The 15,428-nt window shown below is 38.1% G+C and overlaps 1 protein-coding gene across 1 annotated transcript in view; it reads right to left on the bottom strand.

Moving 5' to 3' along the window:
• TMEM117 (transmembrane protein 117) overlaps positions 1 to 11,765 on the bottom strand; it is a 396,452-nt gene extending 384,687 nt beyond the window's left edge. The window contains exon 1 of the mRNA XM_049625332.1: positions 11,524 to 11,765. Within this exon, the coding sequence (XP_049481289.1) occupies positions 11,524 to 11,714 (191 nt within the window). The 5' untranslated portion in view covers positions 11,715 to 11,765. The remainder of the gene's footprint in view (positions 1 to 11,523) is intronic.
• Between the last annotated feature and the right edge of the window lie 3,663 nt (positions 11,766 to 15,428).

The following is a 15,428-nucleotide window of genomic DNA, read 5'->3' as shown; positions in this document are numbered from 1 at the left end:
ATGAGTCTAGGTAATAAAGTCTCTAGAAGCAATTCCCCAAATAGGTGCACAAATCTAGCTTTTCTACTAGTTTAATTTAGGTCATTGAATTTTTAGAAACTTACCCTAAACTGACTTACCTTAGATGATGTAGTAAAGTGATAATCAAGGCCACCCTATCCAGACAAGTGAATTGTTTAAGCAGCTGATGTTCTGTAGCTTAGCTGTCCTTTCTGCTGAGCCCTGTGTTAACTTAACATGATCCTAACAGACATATCATATCTGTTGCTCATTTAAGACCTATATAATCCTGTTTACTTATCAGTTTATGTAGATCCACATATTCAGTTAAGATGTCACTGTAAGGTTCAGTATAAGCTACAACCTCTTATCTCTCTGTAGTTACTTATAACTTTATCATCAATGATTCATTTTTTTAAGTTTATTTATTTGAGAGAAAGAGAGTGCATGCACACACACGAGCAGGGGGAGGGGCAGGGGAGGTGGAGGGGGAGGGAGAGGTGGGGAAAGAGAGAGAATCCCAAGCAGGCTCTGCGTCGTCAGCAGAGAGCCCAGTGTGGGGCTCAATCTCACGAACTGTGAGATCATGATCTGAGACAAAATCAAAAGCCCGGCGCTTAACCAACTGAGCCACCCAGGTGCCCTGATCAATGATTTATTTTATATGCTTAGCTTTAAGTTTGCACATCAAATTCTCTAATAAAAGTAAAATGGTTTAATAAATAAATTTGACTATCTAATAAATATTATATATACATATACATGTATAACAGTATATTGAGTAACATATACTATTACATATAATATACATTTTATATTAAAAATGTGCATATTTAGGGGCGCCCGGGTGGCTTAGTCGGTTGAGCATCTGACTTTGGCTCAGGTCATGATCTCACAGTTCTTGAGTTTGAGCCCCGCATCGGGCTCTGGGCTGACAGCTCAAAGCCTGGAACCTGCTTCAGATTCTGTGTCTCCCTCTCTCTCTGCTCCATCCCCACTCATGCTCTGTCTCTCTCGGTCTTAAAAATAAATAAAACATTAAAAAAATTGTTTTAAATGTGCATATTTAGGTAGTATATGGATGATCTTGAAGCAAAGAAATCTATTAACATTTTTCCTAAAAAACTGCACATGTGGTATATATTCTTCTCTATTATTACACAGAATGCTGAACATCTTAATGCTTTGCAACATCCCTGGGAACCATCCTCCTCATCTTTTAAAATATGCATTTTGGGGGGAGAGAATTAAACTATGTAGTCTACAAAATACAAGTCAAAATCTAATACCCCTTTTCTGTCTTCATATTTTGTGTATATTTTACTAATCTTTTATTGTAAAGGATGTAAAGCAGGTTTTTTTTTCAATTAGGTAAGGGTATCCATTTAATACATTACTTAAATATGATGTTTTTCTATGTCTTTTGTAACTAACTTGTTCAAGTATTTTATGCACATTTGCTTCTCTAAGAAAAAAAAAAAAAGTAGAACATCAGGGTACCCTGGCAGTAGCCTAAAGGAAACTGAAATAGAAAGAAGCTAAGCAGTTCCAATGAGATTCTCCTCTCGAGGAAAACACAAGCGGGGCTCATTTATCTTTACCACAGAAAGGCACTATCCTCCCGATCCGGTGCAAGAGTAGAAGTTGTAGACATTCCTGACTCAGCAGCCAGAGTAGCGAACACAACAGTGCTACAAGTGATGTTACCTTGACAGGGAACGATTGGAATGATGAAACATTTTATTAACAGAATTCTGTTTACTGGTTCTCTGATTCCCTCAAGAATAACTATGGGGTTAATAGGTGACAAAGGGGGTTACTTGTCACCGAAATGTCACTTTCTCAGCTCATGCTGGGTCTCTCTTATTCATTTATTAAATTAAACTATATAACTTCTGATAAAACGTAAGCCTCAGGCTATCATATACATCAACTTTTCATGCCTGGAAAGTAATGATTTCTACATGTTCACCACTGGGAAAAAGGGACTGAGATGAAAATTAAAGATATTCATTATTACACAGTCTCTAGATAATGGATATTCACACACATGCACATAGGCATGACTGCCACGTCAGTAATTCCCATGTTATCATCAATAATTTCACCAAATGTTCCCTCTTTTCAAAAAAGACAAACTTAGCAAATAATCATTTAGTAACTTAATATATGTTTGATTTCCTCTTCTGAATCCCAATTAAATATTATATTAGCTCTGTGTATTTGCTTTTCATTGATGAAAAATAAGGAACAGTTTATGTATATTCATAAAGATGCATTCATAGCACTTGAACTGAGTGCTATGTATTGCATATACTAATCTGACTCTATAATGCAAGTATATTTAAGATTATGTATTATGTACTATTATGGTATAGGAAATTAATATTTATTGAAGACCTACTAGTGCTAGTTTGCATACATTGATAATAATCACCATAGTTGTAATGACAATAAAGTAGTAAGATCATTGAGATGTATTATATCATTTCGTTATAATGGCCGAAGTACTTACTGTTATCATTATAACTAATACTTACTGAGAGCTAAAGTACTTGAGAAACTAAAATATATTTTCTATTATTATAAAAGCAACTAACACTTATTAGGAGCTCATTACATGGTGGGCAGCACACCAATCTCTTTGCACACATTGTCTTCTTTGATTGTCACAACAACCTTAAGGCAGTACTAACATCCCCATTTTGCATCAGTGGAAATGTGGCTCCGATAGTGAAGTTTGCCTGGGGTCACATAGCAAAAAAGAGTGTCAGCACACAAGTCCATGCTATTTCTAGGACAACACATTGCCCTTCGTACAAAGCAAAGCCAATGGCGACTGAGATTATGTTTAGTTTGTTTCTCCACTTTGGAAGCATGCATTTCCCCAAGATTAACAATAATAATGGTGAGGTTGATAATAGTAAACCCAGTAACAATCCTGTAACAGCAACCTATGTCTTAAAAATGAGAAACGGTCTAACTTTTCCAAGTTATTTTTGCCAGTGAGCGGCTAAGATGGGGCTAAAGTCCAGGTCTTTCAATTGCCGCATTCGAATTTTTCCCCTGTAACAAGCTGATAAACTATTTAATGAGAGAGTCGAAATAAGCAACTGTAAACAAGGATCATGGAACACCTCTTAAGTGTGTCAAAACAATGTCAATTCTGGACAGATAATAATGCACTCGCACACAGTAATAAGGATGCAACATCGATTGTGTTTTTCATTAGTGTTTTAAAACTTCATCAATTCAGACAACACTTACAGTAAACTCGTGATAATTTGGCTGTGCTGCGCTATTTTACCTTTGTACTATCAAAACCAAGTAATGCGAAACCAATACCATTAAAAGCAGCCAACTGTGCCCTATTGCTATACTGCCTCTGGCTGGCTAAGTAATTCTCCTTCTCCCTTGCCCGACCCTCCCCCACCCACTCCCCTTTCCCTTCCCTCCCTCCCTTTCTCTCTCACCAAGCCTGCCTCCCTCCCTCCAGCACCCCACTGGGTCAGCCCCCACGACCAGACCCAGCCATTCACTTCCAACTTTTCTTCTCTCCAGCCCATTCTCAGCAACCAGCTCAGGCCCCTTACTCCCAGCCTTGGTAATTGATTGTACTATTATTGTGAATTAATCGTACAAGCAAGTCAATGTTTAGCCTAATTAAGAATGAAGCCAACAAATTATGTAAAGCACCACTCCAGCAGAATTTGCATTCAGCCTTGCATTAGCAGCCAATCAAGCTTTTCAGCTATTGACTCAAGTATTTTCAGACTTCATGAATACCTACAGCCAAGCTTTCCCCCCATCCCAGCTTCTAAACCCGGCCCAGGGACTCCATCCTTCATCTGTCCCTCTAGGCCCACCCCTTGAAAAACAATAGATCTCTCTTTTTATTTACTAAAATTTAAATGGATAATTTGGGACATTAATAGTGTTGTTAGTTTAGGTCATACAAAAACTGTAGTGTTTAACATTACAAAAGACCGTTTAAATTTTTTCTTGCCATCTCCCAAAATAAATATAGCACTTTTAAAAACAACAAAACACACACACAAACGTCCCTTCCTCCAAAGGAAGCTACCAGTGTAAACAATGGTAGCAGGTCACCAACTTTGTACTTGAAAAATAGCAAGTGAAAATCAGGGTTCTTAACAGAAAGAAACATGCACCACGGCCGTAACTATCTAGATCAGTGGTGACCAGAAAGAGAAAAAAATGTTTGAGTAAGGAATCTGAAAGCATTAGTGAAGGTTTTAAAAATAGTGGACATAGGAAGGAGAAAAGTACTGCATGGAGTGAAATTTCACCCTGAATTTTTCCATTAAAGTGTAACTCAACTTTGGGAAAAATAATGGGCCGAAACCTAGACCTCTAGCAACAGAAACTAAAGCTATAAATCAATCTTTTCTGATATGACATATGGACACACAGATGGACCAGAGTAACAGTCATTCTTTACAAAATGAGGATAAGAAGAGCATGGGGGCTAAGGTCTAGGTCAGCTGTGCACATACCCTTGAGAGAGCATTAGCGCTTGAACCATTTCATCCAGCCTGTAGACAAGTCTGTGCCAGTCTCTTGCTTGGTCATTTTTTTCCTACTCATTCTTGCTTGCTTTTGTTGTTCCCTCTGTACATAAAAGCCATGCATCTCAGATTTTAGGAAAGTGTCTATTTTAAGTATTTCCTCCTGTCACCACTCCTAGGCCTATCACCCTTACAGCACATCCACTGAATGTGCTTACCACACCCAGACATTTAATGAGCTCTCCACATAAGTTCTTACTTACTAAAACTGATCAGAAACAGAACAGAACGGAGACGATCTATTCCATTTTCATTACACCCATCACCAAATTCTTACCTTCATTTTTTTCCAGATTCTGAATATGAACGCTAATATTTATTTTCAAACTTGCCTGAATCAAATCACTTTGTCTCACTCAGTTCTCAATTTTTGTCTCGGCAATACTTAACACATATTGATGTATTAATTAATATTTGTAACACTTCTCTGGAAAAAGATGTGTATTAGGAAGAAGAAAACTTTGTCATTATCACTAGAAAACATCAGCTTCTTCATATCCTGCCCTAAGTAGGATGCACCCTGTGGAAAGTTATTCCAGTTCACAGAGGAAATTTTATCAGTCTGTCAAGTGTCTAATTTCCTCAGTGCTAAACACAACATTTATCCTTGTAATACTGGAATAAGTCTATAAACATGTATATATATGCATGTGTGTATATGTGTGTGTGTGCATGCGTGCCTATGTGTTTATATATACTATTATTTAAACTTGTTTTAGAACATAAAGAGGCCAAGTGCATCACATAATAAGTACTTATTATAGAGATCACTAGGTGGGTTTCTTCAGAAAGCTCACTAACAATTAGGAGGCAAATATTTCAACCCAAGTTTCAAAAATTCGAAAGAAGATTCTCTTCAGAGAAAACCTGCCTACCACATGGTGAGGCAGTCTAAGCTTAAAACATGCCTTTTGCTGCCACCAAGTGGCTGTTTTCAGAATCTTTTTATGAACAGAACTGGAGCGTGCGTGCTTGCTTTCGTACCATTTCATCATTCCTTATACATTATACATGTTATTCTTTGGGGAATTGAGATATCTGAGAAGTCCAGGCAAACATTTCCTAAATTAGGGCTTTATACATTTGATGCCGTAGAAATTCCATGACTAAGAAGTTCTTCAGAAAATGATGTCACAAAGGATGTAAGGTATCTAAACACTAAAAAAAAAGACTCTTCCCAGCCCTATATGACTTGCTCAGTTTCTGGTCAGTAAAGACCTCAACCTCACTAGATTCTACACCTGAAACTAACGCTAACTGGAATTTAAATAAAAACTTCAAGAAAATTAATTAATTAATTAAAGACCACAATGTGGACTCGAGCACACCTCTATTTCTGTCAAACAGAGATTTCTAAATGGATTGGTCTTAACATACCTAGTTGAACACAGAGGAAATCAAAACAACTGGGGGGTGGGGGGGAGTCATTTAGAATCATTTTTAGGGGCGCCTGGGTGGCTCAGTGGGTTGAGTGTCTGACTCTCAATTTCAGCTCAGGTCATGATCTCAGGGTCGTAGGACATGCTTAACATGGAGCCAGCTTAAGATTCTCTCTCTTTCCTCTGCCCCTCTCCCCTGCTTGCGTTCCTTTTCTCCAAAAATGAACAAACAAGCAGATAGATAGATAGATAGATAGATAGATAGATAGATAAAACAAAATAATAAAAATGTCTTTAGAATCATTTTTAACCAAGGCAAGTCCATCACTGTGGAAGGAAATAGGAAATGGTCTGGTTTCTTTCCTACTAATGTCTCTTTCTTGAGGCTGCAGTCCTGTTTGGGAACAATGCAGCATATTGCGGGACTGGGATTACCACAAAACCCTAATTTTTAACTTAACTCATTCCTTTGCCTCTTTTTCTTTGACTGTCTTCCCTTTTCGCTCCCAAGAGACAGTTAATTAAACATTAATTGAATGACAGGAAATTGCTAACTTAAAAACAACACAAAACTGAAATGCGGTAGCAGCAGCCCCTTTGGGATTCCAAGAACACAGCACCATTCCTCTTGGGGTCCTGGTTCCTTTGACTGCAAAATGCATTAATGTGATTTTGGTTATGAAAGGAAAAGTCCCAGATAAATCAAAGTGGACAGAAGTAGAGATGAAAGAGAACTAAATTGCTCTATATAATGAACCAGAAAAATTTTAGAAGTTTTCTGGAATTCCAGAATTCTGGAAATGCAGGGGGCTCCAGAGAAAAGTAGGAATCTAAAACTTATTATTATTATTTCATAATTTATTGTCAAGTTAGCTAATAACATACAGTGTATATAGTGCGCTCTTGGTTTCGGGAGTAGATTCCTGTGATTCATCACTTACATACAACACCGAGTGCTCATCCCAACAAGTACCCTCCTCAATGCCCATCACTCATTTCCCCCCCCCCCGCCCCCATCAACTGTCAGTTTGTTCTCTGTACTTAAGAGTCTCTCATGGCTTGCCTCTCTCTCTGTTTGAAACTATTTTTACACCTTCTCTTCCCCCATGGTCTTCTGTTAAGTTTCTCATTGCACACATGAGTGAAAATATTTGATATTTGTCTTCCTCTGACTTATTTCACTTAGCATAATACCCTCCAGTTCCACCCATGTTGTTGCAAATGGCAAGATTTCATTCTTTCTCATCACTGAAGAGTATCTGATCATATATATAAGCCACATCTTCTTTATCCATTCACCAGTTGATGGACATTTGGGCTCTTTCCATAATTTGACTATTGTTGAAAGCACTGCTATAAACATTGGGGTACATATGCCCCTATGAATCAGTACTCTTGTAGCCTTTAGGTATATTCCAAATAGTGTTATTGCTGGGTCTAGGGTAATTATATTTTTAATTTTTTGAGAAACCTCCACACTGTTTTCCAGAGTGGCTGCACCAATTGGCATTCCGTCAACGGTGCATGAGGAGAACCTGAAACTTAGAAAAAAGAATGGGGGCACCTGGGTGGCTCAGTGGGTTAAGCATCCATCTCTTGATTTCAGCTCAGGTCATGATCTCACAGTTCATGGCTTTAAACCCCTCCATCAGGGTCTGAGCTGAAGGTGCAGAGGCTGCCTGGGATTCTCTCTCTCCCTCTCTCTCTGCCCCTCTCCCACTCATGTGTGTTGCACTTTCCCTCTCTCTCAAAAGAAATAAAATAAACATTAAAAAAGAAGAAGAAAAGAAAAGAGAATGGCCAGGGATTAGGGGGTGGGTTCTAAAATCCCAAGGAAAATGTATATTAAAACCATAAAATTATGCCTATGGTTATGAATTTCTCAGAACTTTTTTCTAAGCAAAGCCCAGCCTGTCAGACAAGCCTCCTAGATGCTGCCTGTGCTGGTAGTTATATTTTCTAGTCCATCTTCTGTAGCACTCTGCAGAACCACTGAAGGTAGGAGTGTATGTTTCCATTCTCGCCTAAAACGAGCCCAAATCCTGATCTCTGGTCCTGCTATGAGAGGTAAACTCAAACCCCTATGTTACTGCCTTGGAGTGTCACTACACAGGCTTACTGCCCTGGTTTTCAGATCTTTCTTCATTTTTGGCCTCTGGGATTTTTATTTTTCTTTTCTTTCTTTTTTTTTTTAAGTTTATTTATTTATTTTGAGACAGACAGAGCATGAGCAGACGAGGGGCACAGACAGAGGGAGAGAGAGAATCCCAGGCAGCCTCTGCACCTTCAGCTCAGACCCTGACTCAGGGCTTGAACTCAAGAAACCTGAGATCATGACCTGTACTGAAACCAAGAGCCAGATGCTTAACCATCTGAGCTACCCAGGCGCCCCTGGCCTCTGGGGTTTTTTGTTACATCTGGGTAAGCTCAGCTATGGAGAGCTATGCACAGTCTATCAGTCTGCATTATATTTTCCATCGTTTCTAAAGACTTTGTAGGACAGCCTACTTAGACAGCCAATGTGTAAAAATGAAGGCGCTCATAAAATGTCTATAATGTAAAAACTCTGCCAAGGATCGGAGCCTTAACTACAGCAGAATCCTGATCCACAACCTCAAACATTTATAGAAAGATGAGTTTACTTTCATCTTGATGACTTAAAACATAAAAGAAGTTACAAAAACAGCAGCATTTTGGTGGGGTGTGGTGTAGAGGGGTGGAAAGAGAATCAATGGGGGGATACTTTCCTCATAGTAGTAGGACATATGGGCTGTCTTGAGCCCTGGTCCCTTTAGTCCAGTCAGCTAACTTACCTCTCTCCTTCTCCATTTGACCGCCTCTTGGCTTGACTCTCCAGAGATGGCTAATGCCATAGAGCTAGTGCACATTTCAGGGAATTCACTCCAATGAGAACACCAGGAGCAGGCAACTTGACTCTCATCAAGCCAGTTCTGGCTAAAACTCTTGAGGTTCTGGTCAGATAAACCTAGGGGTTTTGTTCTCTATAAGGAGGGATCAAAGGACTCTGGCTGAACCTAACTTTACAATCAATCCTAAAATTGGGGGGAAAAGGCAAATCACTCTAGGGAATGCTCTCAGAAATCCTAAAGAAGCCACAAACCAGGAAACACTGGAATCCTCAATGCCAATCAGACTCATTGTAAAGAATCCAGGATTCTTCTTCACCACCAGCAATCCTCTGATATAAAACTAGTCAGTCATGATATCCACATGCCTATCATCCTTTCCACACCCTCTGGCTCCATCATTCCCTGCCCTACAAAGGATGAGGCAATGCCTCAAATAACATGGTGAACCCTGGAGAACCCCAATGCACAGATGCATCAATTTTCCCTAGGAATGGATTTTCCTCCAAGTTTACATTCCTACCTTAAAGTACTCACTAGTTCAAATGGCATGTGTCATTAAAGTTGGTAATATGTCTTTTATAAATGGTGATTTAATTTGTTTATTAGTAGAACTAAACCATTTGTCCCTTGCTTCGGATTTTTTAAAAAATTAACAAGGGATTGCAGTAAGAAGTCCCCTCAGGAAAAGGTCCTTCTGAAAAAGGATGAGGCATATTGGTGAGGAGTTCAAGAGTTAGTAAAAACATGGAATACTGTATTTAGTCTGAAAATAAAAGAGAATCACTTTCAATTTTAGTTAAAATAGACGCATACAAATTCTCTTATTTTCTGCATATGCCTCCTACTTCTTTCAATTTTCAAACTCTGCTTGAAAGATTAAAAATACAAAGCAAAGCTAATAGACTTACAGTGACTGAGTAACAGAATCAACCAGCAATCAACTCTGTGCCACCCTAAAAGCAGGATGTATTACCAGAATTCACTACTTAATAGTCCAACTCCTCCTTTGTCAATGTCTAAAATAGAGGTTTAATTATAATGTAACTTTAGACAAGTGACAGAACATGTCTGGTCCTCAGTTTCTTGATCTGTAAAATGGAGAGAATACAAAAACCTATTACTTAGGGTCACTGTAAGGTTTAATTGAGTAGTGGTACTGAGTGCTTAACAGCTGTTAGCCCTCTGAAAGATTCATTTCAGTATTACCTACTGAGGGCATTACAGTGTGCCAGGGGTCTTCCATTATTGCATTTAATTTATTACCTTGACATCTCCTTCTTCCCTCAGAATAAAAACTTCTAGTTAGCAAAGACCTCTTTAGCTCCATTTAAAAAAAAAAAAAAAGAATTAAAGAAGTCAACTTCCAAGAAGAGGGTATATTTTATATTTAATGTATTATTTTCAGCAACAGCTTAAAAAATGCAAGGTTTTTAATGGGTCCCTTCCCCTTCTGGCCCCAGTGCTGACAGTGCACAACACCTCTCTGACAGGCTGAGTTGTGTTGGGTAATTCCAAGAGCACCATTACCCATTCCATTACTATCAGCACTGTGCTAAGGGTGAAGCTTGTCCTGACTTCCCTAGGTTAGAGTCTGTGACTCCATCATTTAAAAATGGACCCAGTAAATGGCATTATTCGAAACCCAAGAAACAACTACAAAGCATTTCGGTAGCTTCTTAAAGCCTGAACATTTGATCTAAATCTCACGTTCCACTTGGTACCAAAAAGGAACCTTTGTGAAATAACCTGCTTTCCCATTACTGTTCATCTCTTTTGATGGTGGGGGGAAAAAATAAAAATTTTAATTGAGCTATCCCTCTCAGCTTTGTGCTGGCTAACATCTGTACATAAGATCAAAACAATTGCAGTACAGAAGAGGCCGACAATCTTGCCTTGCCTATATTTAGAAGAAAATGATATTACCTAGCTTTCCAATCTATTGGGAAGGATAGATGAAAACCCTCCTTGGGAACTATTTCATTGCACAACAATATCTAACATAGTTTATTATTGTCACTAATCTAATTCTTAGTGCTGTAAGCTAAGCCCTTCTCCTTATATTCTGTTCTTAAACCTTACTAAGAGCAAACTGAGAATTGGAGAAACTTAAAAAAAAAAATCTACAGTCTACTTGTTAGTACATCTTCATGCCACAGTGATTTGATTAGTGATTTGATAAGTATAGATCACAACCCTGGATTTAATACAGGGTGGCCCACTTTTAAGATGACCCATTCATAACAAAGTTCTCTCTGTTGGAACTGTCAAGAGAGTTAAAAAAAAAAAATGCCACCAGTATCAAACACTTTTATTTAACCAGGCATTGCAGAGCAAAGGAATTGCAAATCTAAAGACCTTCATCTTAGCCCAGCCTTACTGAGTGTAAACAAGTCAGTAAGATTTCCCAATTCTCATATTCTGTCACTATAGTGAAATTCTTACCTGCCCTCAAACTACTCCACAGAGATATCCTAAAGGAGAAGGAACACAAGACAAGCACGGTAGAACACTACAAGCTGGTTGGAGGACTCTAAATGTCTTAAGCAAGAAAAATGCACAGATTATCTTTACTGACAGTAGACTATCACAAAGAGTTAGGCTACTACAAGCTAAAAAATTCTCGTTGAGTTTTTACGAATTTCAAACATAACACTCACCACAGTAGAAAGGGGAAAGATAACCTACCCCATGTTCCCATCCATTAGAAGAATCGTGTTGTAGATGTGAGAAAATATGAAGAGAAACAGAATTGTGCTGAAGAACATTGTCATCCATGACCCATGATCCTCTCGAAACATTTTTAACCGGAGCAACTGACCTGCGATAGAAAACAGTATTAGAAATTCATTGTACATCATAATTCCAAATTCATGCATCTTCACTTTACTTCACTGAATCTCTATTAACTCCCCATATTCTGAAGACTTTGCCATAGAATTGCCTTATGGATCAAACCACCATGTTAATGTCCTTTCTGGTCTTTTGTAAATAAATGATCATGGACAAAGTCTAAGTCAACACCATATTATCCTGGATCAAATGACACTAACATGAAAATCGAGTATGGTTTAGAAATAATTCATTATGCCGCCATGAAAACAAGATGAATTAGAGCTCTACTATCCGCTATTTTCTATTTCACAGATGTGTTCTTGGTTTCTTGCATGAGAAAATTACTTAAGGCAAATGGTACAGATAATTGCTTTTTGTCTCCTTACACCTACTCCCAATACTGACCAGTCAATAAAACCAAAGCAGAATTCACATATACAAAGATCCAGCTGTTGAAGGTACATGAACACTTAAAGGGAAAACTCAAGTTTCTGTCATAAGATAGAGACAACATAGCCTTTTTCTTAGCTAAAATATCCATACCTGCATACAGGCCTGTGGGTTGAAGGGGCAAGGGTTGGGGGGGTGGGGCAGCATGTACATGTGTTATGGAGCTTGGTGTGGCTCCCAGCAAAAGGTTACTTCTACCATGATGCCTAAAATTCCATTTACAAAGATAAATGCTAAAATTAGAATGTTAAAATTCAAATATTTCAAGGAGGGAAAACGTGTTAAGATCAATACTAAAGTAAAAATTATGAAGATCAGAATTAATCCAGAAATGCTTTTCCTTTATGGTAGAGAAGAGAAATGAGAGCATTAGTATATCCTGAAAGGTGAGGGAGATGACAAACCATGGGAGTAAGAAAAAATGAATGTAGGTCACCCTGGCTTCTCCTAAGATAAATTTTGTCTAGTATACTCCTCTCCATTCCTGAGAAAGTTACCTAAATAACAATAAAGGCAATGGTACACCTATAGGAACTACAGTTAAAATAGAGTAGGACTGAAATCTTATAATAGATTTTCTCACTAAAGAAAATATTCCCTCGGAGAGGATGTGGAGAAACAGGAACTCTCATGCACTGTTGGTGGGAATGCAAACTGGTGCAGCCACCCTAGAAAACAGTGTGGAGGTTCCTCAAAAAGTTAAAAATAGATCTACCCTATGACCCAGCAATGGCACTGCTAGGAAGTTACCCAAGGGATACAAGAGTGCTGATGCATAGGGACACTTGTACCCTAATGTTTATAGCAGCACTTTCAACAATAGCCAAATTATGGAAAGAGACTAAATGTCCACCAACTGATGAATGAATAAAGAAATTGTGGTTTATATACACAATGGAATACTACTTGGCAATGAGAAAGAATGAAATATGGCCTTTTGTAGCAACGTGGATAGAACTGGAGAGTGTTAGGCTAAGTGAAATAAGTCATACAGAGAAAGACAGATACCATATGTTTTCACTCTTATTGGATCCTGAGAAACTTAACAGAAGACCATGGGGGAGGGGAAGAAAAAAAAGAAAAGTTAGGGAGGGAGGGAGCCAAACCATAAGAGACTCTTAAAAAACTGAGAGTAAACTGAGGGTTGATGGGCGGTGGGAGGGAGGGGAAAGTGGGTGATGGGCACTGAGGAGGGCACCTGTTGGGATGAGCATTGGGTGTTGTATGGAAACCAATTGACAATAAATTTCATATTAAAAAAATAAAATAAAATAATAAAATAAAAAAAGAATGTGGCAAAAAAAATATATATATATATATTTCCATCTGGAAATTGTCTCTCTAGGGATAGACAGTAGCTCTCATGTAGGTTATTGAGTATAGGAAGAAATCTTTTAAGATTTAATTACTAAACTTTTCCTTGTACCTCACTTTTATTAAAATAGCAATTTAGATTTCATTTGGAAACCAGAAACATTACCCTAGCCAAAACTCTAAATAGAGAAAAAAAAAAAAAAAAGGAGATTTGGTTACATCATTATCATCTGGTTTCTTGTCCTGCACAAGAGAAGCAAAGAGCAAACCTGAAAGTCAGGGGGGATGTTAATTGTAACTAAAAGCAGAATGTGGAAAACTTTCTCTTGAAGCCAACAATACTAGAAACTAGCACAGCAAATTACAACCCCACAGAACTTGTTGATTAATTGAATCAATAATTATGGAAAGCCAGAGATTTGCAATTCTCCACACAATACATTGTCAAGAACATGATAAATAGATATTAAGCATAGAATGCTTGAGAGTAAAAAACTCATGCCATGAATATCTTAAAGCAACTGTAAGGAATATTATTCATTCATTGAGCAAATATTGTTGAATGTGTTCCGATTAAATCAGCCATGGTTCGTACTAGAGACACAGCTGAGAGCAAGCCAAGAAGGTGTTTAAAGTCCACCATTATTTAGGTGATTAGTGAAAATGTGATCTTATTTTAGACTCACAGGCTCTCTTTGTTCAAGGTTCCCTTTGCTGCAAGTCCTTTCAGCTTCAAACTAAGATTTATTTAATCCAGCAGTTTATAACGAAGAACAGCAAAGACCAGTTAATTAGAATTCCTTGAAAATTTAAATGTGAATTCCCTTGACATATGCATATATGCAAAAATTACTAATGGACTTATTTTCAAGGTCAAATCGTAACGCTGGCGGTTGAAGAGTGCTTTGTAAATAAAACACTGGATTAAGTGTACACTGGCTGAAATAACATAAAGTCAGTAAAAAGGGAAATGTGACCGTACCATTTATGCTGTCATTGCCAAACTCATTGTCTGGCACTAATTTCAGTCATTAGCGTCATTAGAACAAAATGGCAGGTTAACATTGCCTGAAATTCACTTGCAACGCACAATAAAAGTGCTGCAATATGTGAAGGACAGAACTGGTGTGACTCAAATGTTGAGTTAAATCACATTATAAAAATTTCCCGTAAGTTACTTTAAGGTGAACTCATTGAGTGCCCATCCTAATGCTAGAAATATATATGTATACATCGCCATCAGCTGACTGCTGTTTAAGTGACTTCTCATGCCAGCTAATCAAATGAAGAACCTCAGTGTTACCTGAAGGTGTCACAGGAAAATGTGCTGCCTCTGCCCTGTAGCATAACCATACATTTGGTTTGGCTGGGACAGTAGTGGCTTATAACTGTTGTCCTGACATAATTATTAATAATGTCCCCTTCCTAAGTGTACTGGTCTGGGGAATAAATTATATGCCACCTTTTCTATAGGCCACAGAATTCAGAATTTTACAATACTTTCCTTTAGAGGGCTTTTGTAAATAACTGAGTGAAGACAGTCCTTATAGGTCAACAATAACAAAAGGCATCACAAAGAAGGTTAGGTATATTGCTGACAAGGTCATAAGTGACTTCTATTTTAGTCATAGATATATCTGTAAATACGAGTGTATATTTACATTATTAATAAAATTTGTCGTGGACTATATGGAACATCGCCTTTGATATATATGGTCAAGGTAATGGTAAAATGACCCTTAGAACAAGCAGAAGCATTAAGATGGTACACTAGTCTGGGGGCGCCTGGGTGGCTCAGTTGGTTAAGCGACTGACTTCAGATCAGGTCGTGATCTCACGGTTCCTGGTTCAAGCCCTGCTTTGGGCTCTGTACTGACAGCTCAGAGCCTGGAGCCTGCTTCAGATTCTGTGTCTCTTGCTCTCTCTCTGCCCCTCCCCTGCTCACACTCTCTTCCTCAGTCTCCAAAATAGATAAACATTTTTTATTATTTTTT

This window comes from Panthera uncia, chromosome B4 (genome assembly GCF_023721935.1).
Source record: "Panthera uncia isolate 11264 chromosome B4, Puncia_PCG_1.0, whole genome shotgun sequence".
Lineage (NCBI taxonomy): Eukaryota > Metazoa > Chordata > Mammalia > Carnivora > Felidae > Panthera > Panthera uncia.
The sequence above is the reverse complement of the archived record's forward strand: the minus strand, read 5'-3'. Positions and strand labels throughout refer to the sequence as shown.